A 21433-nucleotide genomic window follows, 5' to 3' on the forward strand; every position below is an offset into this window, starting at 1 on the left:
AAAGGCAATGGGTTTGTCTGACTCATTTCTCTGTCTCCAGGGTCTCCCCCGGCGCCTGGCACATCACTTATTGCCCAGGAGATGCTGAGCTGAGCCTCGACTTCACCCTCCTGGAGGTGGTCCCACCCAGTGGAGCCTTTTAGCCACCAGGCAGTCACTATATATTGGGCATTTGGTCTGAATGGTAGAATCTGTACTTTCAGGGAGAATAGTTTTGGCTCTGATCTCAATAGGCAATTTGGCTGTTTTATACTATGTAATTGGTTCTTTTATCCCGATGAGCTATGGAAAACGATGCTTCGACCTCTGACAAACAAGGTGGAAAGCTGCTAGACGTTTTCATCCAGCCCCTTGAAGCATTTTGAGTTATACAATAACATTTTGAGTTAGTGGAGGACATTCAGAGCCATTGGCAAAACTTTTTAAAAGGTTTGCCAAAGACTTCCAATTTCCAATAAATACTGATTTTGCTTCCCCCCCCCCTTCTCAAAGGCTGTGTCATTAAAAAATGAAATGCTGAAATCTAAATTTAGCTTTGAAGTTTCTTTTTTCATCAGGGTCTTCTGTTTTGGTTTATAAGCAGTGAAGCAGGGTTGGTCTAAGGGAAGTGCAGCCCTGGGGCAGCCGCTGTCTGCTGACGAGCCGCGTGGGTACTATTTAGGTGTGATGCAAACCACCCGAAACAGTTTAAAAGAGGGCGAAGAAGAAACGTACTTCCTGGCTACTGCATGGCATGATGTAGCTGATTTCCACAGAACATGGATAAAGGGGAATCACATACAGAAAGGGGGAACTTTAACCATCCAGCATCCATCCAGTGCCCCTGAGATCAGGATGTGCTTTGCTTGCACAGTCTGCCTCTGATCTGAATGTCGGTGTACTACAGAAAATCCAGATGGGGTGGTCTCTCTGCCCAGGCAATCTCTACTGTGCCTAGTCTGACAGTGGGGTCTTGGTGGCGGGACCCACCGCGGGTGACCCGAGCTTTGGCCGTTTATAGCATTTGGACCCGCAGTCTTTAGAGATGTGTATTGTCCACCCCAGATTCCAGGCGTGCAGGACCAGGATCTGTGCACAGACTTCAGACTACTGCTGGTGAGGACAGAAAAAGTAGACTTTATCCAGCATAACAAAGAGGGGTGGTTTGACTTTTGAGGTCCAACGCACTGGAAAGCGTCTAGGTGGTTAATACTCTTCTCCTCCCAAAGGGACTTGCCTTTTACTTTTAGGTCTTGGCCGTGAACACGAAGCAACTGTCTCCTCGCCTGTGGTCAACGTAGCATCTCTGCTCAGGCCCTTAGGGCTCCCTAGTGTCTGTGTGTTGTTGGCAGGACCAAAGCTTTGGATCATTAGGGTGGATTTAGCGCAGGGCAGGTGCCTGTGATGGGTGAGTTTGTACCTGGAGAGGCTGCCTGCTGTCAGGACACGCTGCTCTTTATTTTATATATGTTTTCTGTTTTCTGATGTATTTTTTCTATCCCCGCCCCCCCCAGTTTCTTCAGCTCAGCTGAAAGGTGGGTCTAGTATACAGGCAAATGGAGCCTCTGGCTTGGGTTTTAGAGGGCGCTGCTTTTATTCTCTGACCAGGCCCCTGTCTGTGGGGTGAGGAGACTGTGGGCCTCTGAGTCCAGAGTCCTCCCCCTTTTCTAGATGACGTTTCAGGTACTGGGAACCCGAAGTTCACCATTAAGGTGGCCTTGGTGGACCAGCCTGTTAGGATCTTGGGGCCCATCTTCCTGAGGGCCTTCATAGCCACTGGTCTGGGGGCCTGAGCCGGGGGGGCAAAGGGACAGCTGTGAGGGGGTGTGTGGGGTGTGAGGGTTAAAACTTGGATGTCTGTACACCTCTCACAAGGTTCCTCTTGATGCCAGAGAGAGCAGGCAGTGGAAAGAGGAGGGTTAAGTCGTTGGACAGACCTGGGACCACATTTTCCCACACCATCCAGTGCTAGGGCTGGACTCTGAGCGGTTCAGGAGTTTGAAAGTTGAACTTGATCTTGCAGACGTTATGAAGATGTGTTTGTCCATCAAAGGAGAAGGATAAAACCCATTTTACTGAGCACTTTGCTGGCCTGATTTATAACTTGTAACCTTGTGACCTATATCATGTGGGCTTTACCAGTGCCACAGAATAAGTTTTTGTTGACTGTATCGTATTTTCCCTGGGCTAGAGAGATTGCTCATTAATGAGAAAGCTAAGGGTTTGTCTGTAATCGTAGTGTTGTATTTCCTTGGGGAAATTCAGTTTTTCGTGGCTTGTATTTTCCTGCAGGAAACTGTGGCTCTATTCATTCAACTTCTCTCCGATTTCACTTAGACACTTTTTTTTTTTAAACATTTCCCAGGGCCTCGGTTGCATTTCCTCTGTGTGTTGACAACACGAGGCAAGGTGAAATTTATCTGCATGTTTTCTCCTACGATGGTAAATATTTTGAGTGATCCATGGCCTTCTCAAGCCTTTTTAAGGAAACAAGGATATCAGAACAGTGCAAAGAAGTGAAAAGGCCTTATGAGCCTCTCAAAGGTATAGCATTGTCAAAACGGTGCATTTTAGGGGGCCAGGGGTTTGGCAGAACAAACACGAATGTCTTTGAAGGGAAATACAGAGTCAGGTGTGTATTTTCAGCATTTGCTCCAGTAATACTAGGGTCTGTGGAAAGGGTTTTTTGGGTTTTTTTTTTTTTGACATCCTAACTATACTTGGCAAAAAAACCAAAAAAACAAAAAACCAGAAAAAACTTTCCACTGCAACCGACGTCTCACACTGCTTCCTGTTCCATCAAATCCCAACTTATTTATCAGAAGAAATTTAAAATCTTAAAACCTAGACTCTCTTAATCAGACCTTATTTATAATAGGAACCTCGTTACAGGAAATGCATAACCATTTGCTTTCATTTTTGCTCTGAAATTATGCTACCGCAGTGCAAGTCTGAACTCTTCTTTTCTGTCATCTGTAAGGATCTCCTCGTTGGTTTCTGCCCATGGACACCCCTTGCCCCCTTTCCTCTTCCACACACATACACTGCTGTCAGTTAACCGCCCGCCAGATGTTATGTTGGATAGGCGGCCCCTGCTAGAAACCCTTCCCTGGACCCTCTCCCTGGATCCCAGGTGACTGCATGGTCCTCGAGTCCCTTCTGAGGTCGGGACTGCATCCCTGGCTCCTGGGAAGCACAGATGGGACCGAGCATCGCTTTGATGACTGCATGTCTGGAGGAGGCCAGCCTCTCCCCCAGCCCCGGTTCTGCCCTGGTGCCTGTCTCAGGCCCTGGTTCCACTCATCTTTTCTGTCCTGCGACCGCTCTGCTTCTTGAAGCTTTCTCATTCTCTCCTCATGGGCTCCAGCACCTTCGCTCCTTTGAAAGAAGGCCTGGCTGAACCCCACTTCTTCTGTTGGGTGTGCAGTCAGATTTGCCGTGTTTGTCCCCGGCTCTCTCTCCGATGGCCATGGTTGGAAGCTGCCTGGGGATGGATGTGTGTGTATTTTAACTCCCTTCCTGGAAGGAAAGCTCGTTGCAGGAGAGCCATCCGTCTGCTTTCCCCTGGCACTTAGCATGCTCATGATTGCTAAAGGCCAGGGACCCTGCTTGGAAATCCTACATGGGGGTAATGAGGTGGGTTTTTTTTTTTTTTTTGGTAGACTGCCTACCTTTCCACCAAGTGTGTCATCAAGTGACTGGGTTATTTATAACCACCTGGAGTGTTGTTTGAGAGAACCACGGGCTTGTGGGAAACTGCAAACGGTCTGATTGCTCTTTACAAGTAGAGGGTTCCTCTCTCGGGCTTCAGCCTTTAGCTTCTGTGAATTTGGGGGAGCTGCCATCCGTGGGTGTTGCCGGCTGTTGTTTTTCCATCCATCAGTCTGCCTTTGATTCATTTATCACCTTGTGGGACTCTTGTGTAGAGGGCCCAACCTGTGATGACTGTCGAGCCCAGAAAAAGTCATAAAGTAAATCGAGCCATCTGCCTTAGGACCTTTTTTTTTTCTTACCAGTCCTGCCTTTCATTTTGTGACTCATAGGTTATTTCCTGTGTTGGAAAGCTTGGAGAAGGGGCGGTTGAGTGGAGGGGTGCTGGTGCAGTGGAGAGGGGCTGAAGGCCTTCTACCTGCTGGACGGAAACCATCTCCTATGCTTAGGGGGCCCTCCATCCTCGTGGTCTCCACAGGCCCCAGCAGGGCCGGCCAGGGTTGAGGTGCGTTCCGGGCACCGGCGCGCGTGTGGTTCCTGGACCGGCGTAGCTTCCAGACGCGTCTCCTGCCTCCCTTCCAGCTGAGTCATCACCCATGAACCCTTCTCAATGGAAATTCTGGAGCAACCTCGGACTTCATAAAATCACATAGGTGTGGACTAGCTATGCCCTATCTGCTGTATCGATGGGGTAAAAGGAGGTCAAAGAATAAATGTGTGTGTCAATATCCTGTGGCACTTACTACAAATAGAATGGGTTTTCATTTGATGTGCCATCGGTTAGCTTTCAAAACTGCTGAGAACATCAGTCTTCCAAGATTTCGATGAGGCTGTTGGTGAGGATGTTTGTGGCAATTATATAATCACTTACATTTATTCAGCACTTAGAGAAGCATTTTGCCAAACTCACGAGTGTTTCCTGTTACCAGTTTATAAATGAGATGCATATAGTATCTTCAAGGCACAGGAGGGAATCTAATTTCTTAAGTTCAATATCAACTTGTGGAATAACTCTTGGAGCCACAATCACCTTTCACCCCATCTGCTCTAAGCCTGTAACTTATGTGGAGTCCGGCAGTGGACTGGATGCTAGATGCCTGGTGATCTGCCCGTCAAAACAGTTCTGTTCTTCCCTGTATGTCTTTATTTAAACACTTATCTTTAAATTCTGGAAAAGGAAGCCCCAAACAATCCCTGACCTCTGATACCACGTACTGTTTTCATTATAACCCGTAGTCTAAAGTAATTTATGTTCAGGAGAGTTTTCGGAGGAAGCCCCTGAAAAATCTTGGCAAAGTCTGATCAGTCCGGCGTCACTTCTCTTACACCCTCTTCCCGAGTCACATCGGGTGACCAGAGATGCAGTCCTGGTTGGTCCTTGGCTCTTTCACGGCAAAGGGCCTTGGAGTTATGAGAAAACCTGGGGATGGGAGTGTGTGGTTGAGGGCGGTGCTGGTTGGTAACCACATACGCCTCAGGACACTGTGGGCTTGGGTGCAGTGGGAGGGCCTGATTTCAGTGAACCTTTCTGCCCACAGCCCTCTTTGGTGCCGGTCTCCTGGGGACATAGAAAACATCTTTCATTGTTCAAACAGCTGTTCCATGAAAATCAAAAGCACAGCAAACGCTGGAAGAATAGTCACTCGCTGACTTGTCGAGGCAGATGGAAAACCAGTGCCAGGGAAACAGAAAACAGAAATGATCGGAGTAACTGCACTGTCAGTAAGACTGACAGGGGGAGAGGACCAGTGGGAAACATCTCGTCTGATCACTTTGAAGAAGATACATTGACCACGTGTGGTTACAGTCATCTTTTAATAGAGGGCGTCGTGACCTGTGGAACACGCTCACTTGCGTGGCACGTGGCACCTCGGAAACAGCCCTCTGAGGTGGGTGTAGTTGTCCCATTGGACGGACGTGGGGCTGGAGACCCAGAAAGACGAAACCACATGGGGCACCACAGAGTGTCACCAATTTGTCTTCATCGCTCGGCCACTTTCAGCCACTGTATTCTGTCACTGCTTACTTTCTAAGTAAATATAAGATCAAAACTCAGGTCCAGTCATGCTTTTCCGTTTCTGTAGCTGAACTGTAGAAGCGGGGATGGAGGGGTTGACATCAGAGGCCTTGTTCTTTGCCTCGAACCTGAGAAGCCACGTTTAGGAGAATTCCTGCCTGTGAGCCATCTCTCTGAGGGTTTTGGTCCACCAGTCTTACTGGAGTTCGGCCTGTGTCATGAGTCATTTCTTTCCCCTTCTCTTGTGGGGACAGTTTCTCTTTTTAATACCGTGCGGTCTGCCTTTCCTGAGGGTTATGTCACCACTGTCACAGTGAGACGTCGCCATTTCTAAAAGCCGGTGGCACTCACTCCAGTCCTGTAGGTTTGCTCCTTCCCAGAGCTCTGAGATGCCAAATACAGTCAGGGGCATGGGCGTCATTAAAGAGGAAGGACGCATCTTCCCCAGACAGGCTCAGAGGTCAAGGACCATCTGGGATGTCCTTCTTAAAGATGAACATCTGGGGGGAGGGTATAGCTCAAGTGGTAGAGCGTGTGCTTAGCGTGCACAAGGTCCTGGGTTCAATCCCCAGTACCTCCTCCAAAAGTAACTAAATAAATAAACCTTTCCCAAAAAGAAAAAAGAAAAGACAAGACCAACGTCAATCCGGAGGGAGGGCAGAACAAACTTGCTTTGATGGGCAGAACATGAGTCATGTGGACTTCGAATCCTTAGTCAAAGTGCTTTGCTATGATAGAAGTTATACCCTGAGGAGTCGCCAGGTCCGCTCTGGTGACTGTGGCATCGTCAAAGGATGCAGTGAAGGATGACCCCGAGGAGAGGACGCTGGGTTCAGGCTGGCAGCACACACAGCTCGTGTCTGGTCCAGCCTTCTGCAGCTTGCTCTGCATAAGTGTTGCTTCCCCACCACCTGAAAGGAGAAGTTGAGTTGTGATGTTGTTTTACTTCATTTTGGTTAAGGAAATGCATTAAAGCGGCACCTCATCGCCATCCGTCACAGGGACCTCTTTCTCCTGCACCGCATCCATCCACAGTCATCCACACATGTTTCCTAGAACGGATGAGCTTCTGTAAATAACGACTGGGTTCATGGATTTATATTGTAATTGGAGAGATGATCTTCAAACTGCAATACATTTCAGGGTTACCTTTTTATGCACTTTCTCTTTAAAGGGGATTTTACAGTAAATCCTCTGGAGTACTACCTTTTATATAATCCTTTAAAAACTTGTAATTCTTACATACTGATTCCTCTTAAGGCAAATGTAATGGTACTAAGGAAAATAGTCAAATTTTGAACGTTTCAGAAATGGTCTTCTCTGGGACCTGGTATCTAGATGGTGCTGAATATATATTTGGGTTTAATCGAATAAAAAATAAAAATATCACAAAGAACAGGAAGAGAAATTAAGTTGCAGGGATGTGTTGACTTACAACGAACCCTTTTTCTGCGTGTTTTTATCTGCTTAGCTTTGTGCTTTTCTGAAGGAAAAGCTTATCTACGACCGTTAACTCTGACCGAAGGAACTGTGTATCTTGTTAACTTCTGGGCCAGTTTATCTGAAGGGAGATACACTTTCTCACATTTGTCTCCTTGAACTTACTATTCATCTTGCTTCACGGGGTCAAAACACTTTAGAAATTCAGCGTTCACAGGAAACCTGCGGCTCAGATCTTTCAAACAGACCTTCCTTTCAGTTTATTGTCCCCCCGGTGATTGGCAGAGGATTTCCACCCTTTAAAATGATAGGAACTTGTAAAATCTGTACTTAAAAAATTAATCTCAAAATGGTCTTTCTGGAAGAATGTGCAAAATAACCTAATGCCTTGGAGCCATTTCTGTTTATGATCCCTGCCTCATCCCAGAACCATTTCTTATGAGTCACATAAGATGACTTGGGTTGGACTTGACCCTACCTGTGTACACTTATAATAAGGTTCAGTTATAATGCAGTCTTTGATCTTCCCAACAGCAGGCGAAGGTGAGAACCACGGCTTGCAGGCCTGCCCACCTCTGTCCGGTACTCAGGCCCCCATCTCTAACCCCAATTCTTCACTCCATATAGAATCAGTCCTTCTTGAATGGTATTTATTTTTAAGTCTGGCTGCCATTAGAATCATTCAGGGAGTTTTCAAAACAATCCCAATGCCTGAGCCAAATCCATAAGAGTTCTGATTCATTTGCCCTGGGGGTAGGGCCTTGGCATCAGATATTGTTTCAAAAGATCCCCAGGTGATTCTCCTGCAGAATCCAGGTTGAAAAACGCTCCGTAACCTAACCCAGGTGGGTTACAGATGGAGAATCTGACCAGGGTACTCCCTTGATGTCCTCCAGCAAAGACATTGTCATCTTTTAGGTACTATTTGCAGGAGAATCAAAATCCCTTTACTTCTGGAAGCTCACCTGCAGAGCAGGGTAGATCCAGGCCTCTGTAAAAGCCCACCTCACAATCAAGACGCTTAAAAGTCAAGGCCGAAGGAGAACAGTGCTGTGGGTCAGGATGGAGGTCGGAGACTCTTCAAAGGAAGGAACGGCTGACTTGGTTCTGAAAGGCTGGACACGACTCCAGGGTACCACTGACCGCTTGTTAGCCAAGGTTAGACTTCTGCACTCGCTTCAAGGAATCGGAGGGGAGCTGGAAAGATGCCTGCCTGCGATGTATGCCTACCGACCACACAGAGGCCGGGCTCCAGCTCTCCTGACCGCAGCCCCGTGGGCCATCAGCCTGCTAAGCGCCCTGGGGCCCCTGCTTGTGGACAGCGCCGGGCACCGGGCGTCCTTGGAGAGGCCATGCTCTGAGTCCTTCTCCTGGTCACAGTCAACCTCAGGCTGCTGGCAGAGATACTGAACTCTTCCTGGGGCCTGGGCGGGCCCCCTTGGGGGTGGTCCCTTGGCCTAGCGAGGTTAGATCCTGTGGGGAGGTAGAAATGCTGGGGGTGGGGAAGGCTGAAGGAGTTAACATACCGAAGGGTTTCTGACCAGGGGTTTGTTCAGCAGCAAGGGAGTCAGGTTCTGGGAGCCCTGAATACCAGCGCATGTAGCTTAGGCTTAATTCTCGAGTTGCTGGCACATTATAAATAGGGGCATGACATCTTAAAGCCATTGCAAAGCCCACCCACATCCCCGTCTCTCATCTTTGCTTCCTTCTTTTTACAAGGATAGACACATATCTATTTTATGTTGGACTCCAAAGAAACAGAGCCAGTCTCCACCCCCATTGGTGTTGGTAAAAATATTAGCCTGAGATGGCTAAGAGACAGAAATGCAGAGTCAGAATGTGCTTTCTCAATCACCTCCGGGGCCGTCAGCGTTTTTACACATCTTGGCCTTCCCTCCATCGCTGGGGAGGTTTTATGAGATTATTTGTGTGGAGGGGAGGGGGCAAAAGTTCGCTGCCTTGAGGAACTTGCCCAAGAAGTCTTCTTAAGAACCAGAAAGCAGAGGAGGGTGTAGCTCAAGTGGTAGAGCGCACGCTTAGCATGCATGAGGTCCTGGGTTCAGTCCCCAGTACCTCCTCTAAGAATAAATAAATACTAAGTAAACCTAATTACCCCCCACACTTAAAAAAAAAAGTGGGGGAGGGTATAGCTCCATGGTAGAGTGCATGCCTAACATGTACGAGGTCCTGGGTTCAATCCCCAGTACCTCCATTTAAAGAAATAAATCGATACACTTAATTACCTCCCCCCTAAAAAGAATGCATAAAAAAGAACCAGAAAGTGTTGTAGTTTGTCTTCCTAGTGGCAGGTAATGCAGAACCTTTCAAAGCTGAAGTTACGTATTCCACCCTTGGCCCCAGTGGGGAATGGAATTTCAGTTTGCTCATGTGACCCCTGCTCATCGGTGGAGGCGGCCGGCTGGATTCCAGTACAAAGCGAGAAGGCGCGCAACTCCGGGACTTTGCGGTTCTCGTTTTTCTGGATTAAAAAGACGGCTGGGATCTGTCGTGACGCTGCCGCAGCCTGTTGACAAGCAGGCAGCTGCATCATGCCAACGCCGCTTTCTCTTCTCGCCGGCGTCAGTGGGGCTGTCAGGCCCGGGGGAGCGCCACTGACTTTCCACTCCTCAGAAGATGGCATCATACCGCTCACAGCGACTTAGCTCCCCGGAGCCCTCTGGGCTGCCTCCTGCAAGTAACAGTGAGGTCCTGACAGCCCTGAGTGATGTCCAGGAAGGGCAGAGACCACCTCCCTTTCTCCTCCCACCATGCTGGGACAAAACACGCACAGCTGCCCCGTCTAAGGGCAGATTCTCAGATTTCGTTTCAGATTTCCTACCCTTTGTTGTCCTTTCTTGAAGCCCGAACAAAGCTTGACACTTGCTTCTCTTTTGTTCCACTTCCTCCGCTTGAACCAGCATGAAGGGGGAGGTTTCAGAGCATGCGGTGTTGTCTAAGACACCAGAGTGAATCTGAGCATGCCTTTTCGTCCATCATCTGATGCCAACGAGAAGAAGGTGGCTAGGCTGCTGCTAGCCCAGTCAGAGCCTCTCCCAGCCCTTCTGGAAATGGATCCCTGTTGACATGAGGCTGAGACCACACTCTGCATGCTTTCTACTTCCATTTCCTTAAAATTGACTGTATTTCTTTTCCTTAGTTTGCATTTTGGGGAGAACCCACCGTAAATAGATGGCAGGAGCTTGATTCTGAGTTGTGGCCTCTGCCGAGGTGGGAAGGCATTTATTGAGCTCCTATTTTAATGTGGCCGGCCCTGGGCTGAGGCTGTCCGTCCCGGAACAGAACAGACAGAACAGTCCTGCCCTCATGGAGCCTACAGCCTCTGCCTGCCAACTTCGGCGAGTTCCTTAAACATTCTCTCCTCTGGAGAATGAGAACCACCCAACCCATCTTTCATGACCGTTTGTCATGACACATCATCCAGACATCGACGGAGCAAAAGGATGCTTTTGTGTAACCATACCTGCTAACATTACTGTCATTATTACATTCACCTGAGCCCAGAGAATGGCTTTGGCGTCAACACACATGTGTCTAATGTGGAAGGTCATTGCTTTCCATGGCTACAGTAAAAATCTCTGCTCTAAATCAGAATTTCCTCCACACGCCCCGTGAAGTTAGAGGAAATGCCTCTAGGGGCTGAGTGGAAAGTGACCCTCCGTCACCTGACATAATTTTCCTTCCTTCCAACCTCGTGAGGCACAGATGACACTGTTTTGTTCTTGCAAGACTGGTCAACTGCAGTGATCGGGTTTAAATCTGGGTGTTCACGGGTCGGGGGTAGGGTGGTACTTAAACAGCATGCTGAGAAGCTGCAAAGAGTGGATTTCTCAGTGAGTAGAGAAAAAAAAAATCGAATCGTTTTCTTACAAACTGCAGCATAGCACCTCCTGTTTAACTTGGGCTGCCCGGTCAGGGCTGGGACGGGTCTGAATTATTCAGCTTTCATGACTTTGGGCGGCGGTGGAATTGGAATTGAGAATATTTTCCGAAACGAAACGGGTCTTAAAGAGCATGGGGTTCAGCCCAGTCTTTGTTCAGAGGAGGGCTGAGTGATTACCTGGGAGCTCACCGTCTGTCCAGAACCTTCCCTGCAGCTGGCTGGGAATTCTCCTCCAGGACTACTCGGGTAGTAGCCCATCGTGAAGTTTTACGAGAGTCAGTGGCCTCAAGGAGAAGTTAAGGAATATTGCTTCCCATATATCTCAGTGGCACAGAACCCGTCTTGACTAGGTGCTTTAAAAACATAGTAAAATGTTGCTAGTATTTTTCTCCAGTTCTCTCATCAGCTGTGAATTCAAGTGTCCCTGAGAAAGAAAGCCACGGAACCTTATTTCAGCCGGTTAGAATTCCATAATCTTAAGGTGCCTCATTGCCTCCCCACCTGTGTGTGTCAAACCCTCATTTTATTATTATTTTTATTATCATCATCATTATTATCATCATCCTATGCAGATCTGATTTCTAAAGTAGAAAGTTTTCCTTTTTCTTGAACCTAAGTTTGAGTATGCATATTCAAGAAGCAAATGCATATTGGAAAAATATCCAGATTAGTGAATCACGAGTTTTTACAGTCCAACTGAACCTCTAAAGTTGGAAGAGACAATCGAATAGATGTGTCAAATACTCATTAATGGTAAACATTCAGATGGCCGCGGGGGCCGGGCAGCGGGGAGTGACAGGGATGGGGCAAAGGTAGGGGTGCTTGTGCCACCACCCCTCACCTCCAGCTAACTGTTGTCATGGGATAATGACACGGTTGCCAAATATTTTATTTTCTTAAGTGGAGTTGGAAATCCAGCTTTTCGTGTGAAATATCCTAATTGGAAAACTTGGCTCACATTTTGAAAAGAGTTTAAGCCAAGCAGAATACACCTGTGGGCCCGCCCTCGCCCCCGTCCGCCCCCGCAGCATCTCTCATCCTGGTCCCCACCCGGGTTACTTGGTGGCCAGAAACCAAGCTTTTTGGACTCACCATTTAACGGAGTATCTCCCCTGAGTGCAGGAGTATTTCCGGCCCTTTTCCAGATCACAAATATGGGAATCTTCTTCTTGGACCGTCATCTTCACATCCTTCCTTAAACTCTAATTGAAAAACCTTTCCGGCACGGGGCATGCGCGCGGATGCTGTGGCAGATTTGGGAAGACAGGTGGGGAAAAGCCTCCGCAGAGAAATTAATAATTGACAAGCCCGATCTCACCGGAAACTGATATTCAGACCAAACTTCTTGCTCAGTTGAAGCCAACATTTCATTCCACGTGCCTATTTTTCTGATTCTCTAATAGTTGCTACCTTAAAAAAAAAAAAAGCCCTTCTTACTGGATTTTGCGTTCGTTATGCCGTGTTGTGTTCAGCGGCCTGAGCACTGTGAGTTAAAGCAGTGTTTGAATCCTGAATGAGTACCTTACTGAAAAAGGGCATCTTCAGGTAGACCTTTTCCATGTCCAGAGTTCTTTTGAGGAAAAAAAATCATTTTTGTACATGTTCCTTTATTTCCTATAAGATGGCAAGCATCTTGAAAAAGAACCATGCCCTATCCTGCCCAACCTTTCCATAAAGGGCTAATTTGAAGGCTCTTTCAGAGCAGATAAATGAGGCATGTTTGTTTCTGCTGGCTAATTTTTCCGGTGAGTAACAGACGATTTTAGCGGAATTGGCACACGATCGCGCTTCATAAATCGTGGGCTCATTATCCTGCCGCTATCGGACTATTTACCAGCCTTGTTTTGACTGTCACTAAGAGAGTTCGTTAATCATCTTTTATTTTCAGTAATCTCTGGGTTATTCTCCTGGTTGCTACAGTATACCATCCAAGTCATACCGAAGCCGCAGGGAGAATTGTTTTCTCAGTTACTGTTACTTTATGTGAAGGGCCAACCTGAATGCACTTGCTGGCAAGATGGTGATGGTTTTGTTGGTCTGTGAGATAGTGCCACGGTCCACTCCTTCACTTGATGCCCCACCTGCATGAATGCGGCTTGATTTTTTTTTTCACCTTATTTCCTTTTCCTCTTTTCCTCAGCCCCAGCCCCTACTTGCTCTTGATTTGGGGCTCATTTCAAAGATGCCACGGTTGGGATTTGCCAGATGCAGGCTCTGTTGAAATCAGCTTTTTCAGTGATAACCTAAAATTGGCAGTGTGGGCGGTGGTATTTGTCGCCAGCCACTCACCTCTGCCCAGCTCTCAGAAGGGTGTTTGACCCTTGAGATCCCGATTAAAGAAGGAAGGGGGCTGAGAGAGAGGCAAGGTTTCCAGCTCTCCGGATGGGACAGTGGTGCTGGTGTCTGACACTCGGCCTTTGGCAGCAGCAGAGTATTTCCACCTGCAAGAGTCATTTTAAATGTTTGAGTTTTGTCACCTGATATGTGACCTGATTCTGGGACATATATCAAAGGGGAAAAAAGTCAAATTCAGCAAGGGTTGGGAGAATGCAAACTACACTTCATTCCTTAAATGATCCAAAAAAATTCAAGGATAAGCAAGAAAACAGAGCGTGCATGTTTGGGAGTTATTTGGCGTTACTGGGGCTAAGGGGTGTTAAACAGGGAAGAATGCAGTTGAAACTCCAGTTCAGTCATTTCATGTTTGTCCCTGGAAAAACCAATTACTTTTCCATTCAGCTGCCGCTGGTTTTATACTATATAGAGCTCCTTTACCATTTCCTTGTAAATCAAAATTTAAAAATCCTAGTTTAAAGGCACAATCAAGTTTTCAACTTAAAGTACTCTATGGAATTAATTCCTTCCAAATATCCCTCAATCTCTTAATTTACTTGTTTGGTGAATACAAATTTACGTTTATACGGTTTTCTTAAAACCATTCATACTGAACTGTTAAACTTATGAGCCAAAAATCTTAAAAAATAAAGAAAACAGAAAGAAAGAAAGCCTCAAAGTTACACTTCTTCGGTTGACAAAGTCAAAGACTCACACACACACACACCCTCTCTCCAGTTCATTCACAGTTACCTACATAACAATGAATTTAGGTTGGTGCTTTATTAAGGTGGTCTACAACCATCCGGAATCAGTGGTTTATTCTCCAGCCCTTGAGTTTTAGTTTTTAAACCAGGCGTTGAGTTTCTTCAGGGCATTTTTAGAATAGAATATTCCTGTTGTGAGACCAGGCTGCCAAAGTGGGGTCCAGTTCCTGCCTCTTGTGAATCCAGTTCTGGCCGAGCCATCCTATGAACAGTGTCCACACCTGGGACATCCGTGTACCTCTCAGCCGTTCTGTCTGGAACACAGAGGATGCATATGTGTTGAATGATTCTCCGTCTTCAGAGATCCGGCCCCTAGAAGGTCTGGATCCCTGGTTCTGCTCGACGTCTCCTGGTCTGAGCTCCGTTCCCCACCCAGAGAGCCTGTCTGTCCTTTGCCTCTCCAAACCACCCAACCTTCAAGGACCAACTCCCCCCGAACCTGAGTACTCCTGGTTCAGCACTCTGATCTTTTCTGACCTCATGCTTGCACAGACAGCAAGTTGGGTGCATTTGACAATCTTGCCTCTCGATCTAGAATGCAAGCCCCTGGAGGGCAGGGACCCACCCAATACTTGTTTTACATCTCTTGCTGTGTGGAGAATATTGCAGAGACCTGATAAATCCCTAATCGTTGACCACGTGGTTGGCAGTTTCAATGTGGACAGATATCTGTCTTGTCTTACTAGGTTTTTGACCACCACTAAGAATGATTTCCCTGCCATTTCAAAGAGATTTTAGGGTACAGATGAGGTCATGCCTGGAAGGTTTTTAAAGAGTATTATTATTGCAGAAATATTTGCATGAAAGAAAAAAAAAGGATGCCTTCAGGCCAGTGTCTTGGTTTCTTTCCTGTGCACACTCTGGCCTCCCAGTTATCTTAGTGGTTTCTCCAGTACTGATGATCCTGGTGGCCTTGGGTGATGGTTGTTTTAAGGGGAGGGACTGCTCCTCCTCTCCAGCTTTCAATATAATCTATAATTACTTAGGGGATGAGGGTTAAAATACACTAGTAAAACTAAAAAATCAGGTTTTACCCTGTGTTAGAAGTTCCGAGGATGCAATCAATAGATGTTCAGAGAGGGGAAATCTTCCTAAACTTGTCTTCGACTTAATCACGAGGTCTGTTTCGTTCATCTGTTTGGTTATAGCCATTGGCCAAAGTTTCTGACTTGCTCACGAAAACCTGTCTGAAAGAAAGCCTTTCTTTTGTGAAGGGTCTCACGAGGTGGTTTGACTCGCTGCTTTGTCCAGGGCGGGAGGGTGCGTGTGAGAGGCCAGCAGACTCGTCCCACCTGGTCGTGGGGGCCCTGGGCGCCTGTGCCAGCACCACAGACCCCGGCGGCCGGCTGCCAGGTGGGTGTCACTGTGTCCGACTCTGAAATGCCAACTGCAAGTGAAAACCCTTTCAGAGAACAAGTCCTTCAGCTCTGGGCCCATGTGGTGATCAGAGCCTCTGGGCCTATAATCATTTACGAGGCGAGGCTCAAGAAAAGAGCAGATGGAAGTAACTGGAAGATGAAATGTGCCTGGAGGGGGAAGGGAGGAGGACCTTGATTTTGCTTGGCCCGGAAAGAGTGGAGGAAGGGCCATCACAGCCAGCCACACGCGGGGTTCTCCCCAGACGTCCGGCTCTGAGCATGAACAGAGGCACAGTCCTACCCCGATGGTACCCGTGAGCGCTGGGCTCGGCTCTGAGTGCCCCGGTCTTTCATCAGGCACGAATCCGGGTGCCGCCGTGAACGGACGTGGCAGAGAATCAACAACTACAGTCAGCTGACTTTCAGAAAAGTAGATTCTCCTCATCCAATCCGTTGGAAGGCCTCCCAAGCAGAAATTGAGATTTCCCAGAGAAGGAATTCTGCCTCAAAACTGCACCATTGATTCCTGCCTCAATTTCCACCTGCCAACCAGCCCTAGAAATTTCCAACTTGCCCGCCTCACGAGTGTATGAGCCAATACACATGCGCGCACGCGTGCGTGCACACACACACACACACACACACACACACCCATATTCCCAGGGGCTTTCTGTGCTTATTAATGTCCAAGGAGCAGTGTCCTGAGTCCCAGTGAGTTCTGTCCACCAGTCGCCATGTGTTCCTCTTTGAGATGCTGCACTTGGTTATATCAGCTTTAAGGATCCTGCTGTGAAGAACATCGCACTATAAGCAAGACATCCACAGGTTTTTGTGGAACAGATGCAGTCCTAAGTGCCCCCGAAATGCACCACACAGTGACGGTGGACAGATGCGTGAATTCAAAGACAGGCCAGTGCATTCCTGGCAGAGTGTCTGGGGTTATTTCTGGAATTTTGAGGTTTCACCTAATAGTTCAGCTCATGTAGACACCACTCCAAAGGTACGGACTGACAAGCTGCATGCAAGATCCGTCCGATTTATCTGGAATAAGGCTGAACCTTACTCGGCTGCTCCTCATTGACTTTCAAGGGCGACAGCCCTGTTCCAGAAACAGACAGAACTGAGCACATCCTTGGTTCATCTTCTCAAGACCTGGGACCTATGTCTCTAGGCAGCGAGTTTGGGGGAAACGAGCCCTCAAATGAGGAAGGCGATATGATTTAGACTGAAGGGCTTGCTCTTACCCTGGGTCTGTTTGAAGAGAAGGAAGTGTGATGGGCCACATGACCCTGTCATATGCGGAACGAGAACAGGCCGTCCCTGCCCACTTCCTTCGCCGGCTGGCTTTCTAGGCGAGAGAGCGTCTCATTCTAGAGCACGCGATGACGAGCTAATGTGCCTGCTCTGGGGAGAAAATCCTCTGAGGCAGTGGGCTGCTCCCAGAGGGTGTCTAGGCCATAAAATACACCTTCATATGAGAGGATCTTAACTGAAGACACTGGGGAGCAGCGTTCTCAGGCCAGCACTGGAAGGAATTTGCAAGTCGGTAGGGTTTGCTGTAGAGTTAATCAGGAGGCTTTCGCTGTGTTGTTGTTTGAAGTAACAACTTCGTCCCTGGCTAGGCACACGTATCTTCACTCCTTTGACCTCACAAGCAGTAAGTGTGAGACTTATATAAGTGTTGTTTGCTTCTTGAGATCACGACAGTAACCTCTGGGGCTGCACAGAGGCAGTTGTACGTGGAATGAATAACCATCTCCACCCTCCGCCCTGCTGGCCGGCCCTGCGCCCCACTCTGATCAGGTGAGAGCTGTCCTGCAGGTCCTCAGTGGGCTCTGTGATGGGATTCTTCGCCTGGGGCTCAGGGGCCATCAGGGAATCTGTGAGCCAGCCCGCTGGAAGGATGAGCACAGGTGTGTATGCATTTCTCTCTGCCCCTCGCCCCAGAGGGAGCTCGGAACACTTTTATCAGAATTAGGTGACCCCCCTTCAACAAAGGTGGAGGGGGCTTTCCCACCAATGCACGTGTTCGCCGAGGACAGCACTGGCCTCAAGCGGAGGGATGTGAGTTGCTGGCAAAATTGACCAGGTGGGGAGCCTCCTGAGGTCAGCTCGCAGGGAGTGGCTGGCGGGGCTGCAGGAATGGGAGTGTAAGCCTGTGTAAAGGCTTTTGAATTTTTCAAATTCAGATTAAAGAGCTGATCAAGTGCACAAGTTTGCTCACCTTGGCTGTGGTAGCTTTTGCTTTAACGAAGGAAAAAATGAGGCCCCCTGGCTGGGTTAACTTGCATACAGTGGGTGCTTAATATGTACACGTTCCCATTGCACGCCGCCTCCTCTCTCCACGTGCCTGTGCCTCCAAATATGAAGTGAAGTTGGCCTTTTGCCTTTTCCCCAGCATCTGGTGGAGCGATTTCCCGCTCCCGCCTCATCGTCGGGCAGCAAGGCTGTGCACCCGTGTGTCCGTCTGCCATCAGAGGGGTCATCGGAGGGGTCCCGGAACCATGTAGCCTGCTGGCCCCTCTCTTCTTCTTTCCTTTATTCTTTCTTTCTTCCTTCCTTTTTTCTTCTTCTTCCCTGGTTTTTTTTTTTTTTTTTTTTTTTTGGTTTGGCTATCTTTTTTGTGTCTTCCCTGATTGGGTTTTGCAGGCATCAGATCTAAAGCACTTACACTCGTCAACACATCTGTGGCTGCCACGCTGCGTCCAGCCCCCGTCACAGCTGTCTTTTCCCTCTCCCGTCACTCCCGACGCCACTCCTTTTCTCACACTTTTGTTTTTAGCTTCTGTTAGAAGAGGATCTGCCAGCCCAGGGAAGCTCCTTTCCATCTGCGGTGTCAGAGCACGCATCACATAGCTTGAGGTGCATGTCCTTCACAAGGAGACGTCTCCCAGCTTGACTGGGGGGCTACCCCGTCACTGTCCCATAAGTCACCTGTGTGTTTGTGCGTGCAGCGCCGGTGGGGAGGGAGGGGATTTTTTGTCGTTTACTTTGTGCCAGTGATGTTGTTTCACACTGTCTCCAAGTCAGCATCTCAGCCTTGATTGCACCTTGAGAATCATCTGGGCAGCTTCTGAAAACCCTGGTGCTCAGGCCACCCTCCAGCATGTTGGGGGCTGGGGTGGGGTGGCTGCTTCACGGCTTTTTTTAAAGCTCCTTAGGTATTGGATTCCAACACGCCCCCAAAGTTGATAACCACTACTATAGGCTAAAATCCTAAAATGCGGGAAGGCAGAATTCCACGTCATGGAGGCTTTGTTTTATATTTAAGAACAACAAAGCTTTCCAACTGGCAAATAGTTTGTCTGAAACTAAACAGAACATGGCCTAGTTTACGGTTTTGTTTTTTGCTTTGCCATGTCTTCTAGGGAAGCCTGAAGGGTTAACTTAGCTGGTTCATAAATGGATCCAAATCTAACCATTGTCAAAGATATAGATATATATACTCATTGTTGTGTTGGTCTCAGATTGAACACAAGATTCAGAGAGCATTGTGGCCTGTGTTTTCAGCTAAGTTTAGAGCTCTGGGTCTGGGAGACATTGAGAATTTCAAAATAGTTTGTTACCTAAAAATACACTTCCTGAAATGAACTTGAGGCCTAGGAGGGATGAATGGGTTTATTTTTTGCTTCTATATTTAATGTGCCACAAGAAAGCACGTCTTAAATTTATGTTTATATTTTTAGAGACCCAGGAAACAGGTGCTGTGCCCAGGCGACAGAGGGCTTTGGGTGGCAAAGTGCCGATGACAGAAACTCAAATTCACGAGCCAGGGCGGGCCGTGGGAAGGCGTTGAAACTGCGCATCCAGCTTTAGGCAGGAGGGTGCTTAACACACGAGAGGACGAGGGACATTTGCTTAGGCCTGGTGGAGGCTGGTCCCTGGGGGGGGACACACCTCCTGCCTCCTGATGGCCAGTCTGGTCTAGCGGCACCTGCTGTCCGGGTGCCTAACCTTTCCTAGTCCAGCAGAGAAGTGTCCTGAGTTCATGTTTGTTGGCCAGATACCCAACAGCCTTGTTCTGCTCTCCAGACTCATGCCTGTAGTTAACCACCAGGGCCAAAGGAAAAGGATCTCATTGAGGGAGAGGAGCGGGAAGGGGTGTTGCACCTTTTCTGTCACCTTTCGGTGTGTATAGCACATGTTCCCAAAGACAGTCTGTCTTCAGTTATGCGTGGGTGTGCCTGGCTACTGCGTGTATAATCACACCCCCCTGACGAGTGGGAAGAAGGTCTGGACCCTTCCCACCTGGTGCAGAAGCCAAAGATGAACTTCCGTCGTCCATTCCTTATGTCTTCGTGAGTCCCCAGTGACGCAGTGCCCACACTGGGGTGTCTTCTCCATGCCGGCCCCTCTTCCTGGCCCTGGAGGAAACTGGAGACCAGGAGAGAAGGTCTGGTTGAGCATAGTTTTGGTGGCTAGATTAGAGGCCAGAGAGTGATGGAGAGTGTGTGAGCAGAAGAGAGAACAAAGCTCTCTGCTGGTCCTTGGGGGGTGCTTTGGGGGGAAGAGGTGACGTTTCACCAGAGACCAGGAAGGGTGACTGCAGGGGGGGGCCTGAGGAAGTCAGGAACTTGGCTTCTTCCAGGAAAGGCCTGTGTGTCCTAAAATGCAGTGAGCAAGGAGTCAGTTGGAGGGTGGCGGCGGGATGGATGAGGTCAGAGAGGTGGCCCGGGACAGACCTTCAGGCTGAACCTCCTGGGGGTCACCTGCAGGACCTCAGGCCTTACCCTGTGTGTCCAGGAGACACACTTCATCAACTGAGTTCACTCAAGGCAACCAGGAGACATCAGAGCCAGGCCCTTGCGAAGGAGGTCTGGACAGCTGTGTTGGGGGTGGTGGGGTGGTCAGGGGAGCAATGGCAGAGTCCCACCTCACCCCTGGGGCTCCTCCGAGCCGGCGGACCCCATTCCACACGCACCAGCTCTGCTCTACGTGACCCCCTCTGCCTGTGAGGTGGCAACACCTGCCTGATTCCCATTCCTCTGTGCCTCTCTCTGTTCTGGGTGGCCCTGCCTTGGTCTGTTTCTGTGTCCATCCACCAGGGAAACTACAATTTCCTTAAGGGCGAGTGTTTCGTGCTCCCAGTCCAATGCAGTGGGCCGACCCAGACTGTTTCTGGATTGAAGGAGGAGGCGTTGGTAGAAAGAACGCCGTATGATGCGCACTGACAAGGGCAAGAAGTTGAGCAACCTCCCCGACCCCAGCCACCTCCACCCCGCCAAGGCCTTCCCTGCACCTTGCACACGCGGGGGCATCCGAGCGTCTTTCTCCCCATTCGCACGCCTGACATCGGGTTCCTCCTCTGAGAAAGCACCAGGTCATCAGGAATTCACGGGCCGTTGCTATGCAGCTGGATAGTCACACATCCCTCTCTTCCCTCCCAGTGAACAGTGACATGCTGGTCACGGACAATAACGGCGCCGTCAAGCTTCCGCAACTGTGTAAGTTCTGCGACGTGCGCGCCTCCACCTGTGACAACCAGAAATCCTGCCTGAGCAACTGCAGCATCACGGCTATCTGCGAGAAGCCGCATGAAGTCTGCGTGGCCGTCTGGTAAGGCTGCCTTTCAGACCTTTCTCTCCCGCTTTGGTAAGTGATCCAGGTCACGTGTCTCCACGCCCCAAGCATCACCTCCCAGCTCATGTGCCTTCCCTCTCCATCAGTCATCCAGTGTACTCGCTTGAAGTACTCTGCACATTTTCAAATGCATATACACTCCTTTATTATGTCTCATAGCTATGTAAATTAAATAGCAGTAGAAATTATTACAGAAGTTAAAATAAGGCGGGAGGGTGCAGCTCAAGTGCTAGAGTGCATGCTTAGCATGCACGAAGTCCTGGGTTCAATCCTCAGTACCTCCATCAAAAAACCAGATAAATAAGTAAACCTAATTACCTCCCCCGTGCAAAAAAAAAAAAGTTAC

At 48.6% G+C, this 21433-nt stretch overlaps 1 protein-coding gene across 1 annotated transcript in view; it reads left to right on the forward strand.

The window, feature by feature from the left end:
• TGFBR2 (transforming growth factor beta receptor 2) overlaps positions 1–21433 on the forward strand; it is a 54275-nt gene that overhangs the window by 4088 nt on the left and 28754 nt on the right. Inside the window, exon 2 of the mRNA XM_072940913.1 lies at positions 20895–21063. Coding sequence (XP_072797014.1) covers positions 20895–21063 — 169 coding nt within the window. The remainder of the gene's footprint in view (positions 1–20894; positions 21064–21433) is intronic.

Source organism: Vicugna pacos, chromosome 17 (assembly GCF_048564905.1).
Source record: "Vicugna pacos chromosome 17, VicPac4, whole genome shotgun sequence".
NCBI classification, from domain to species: domain Eukaryota; kingdom Metazoa; phylum Chordata; class Mammalia; order Artiodactyla; family Camelidae; genus Vicugna; species Vicugna pacos.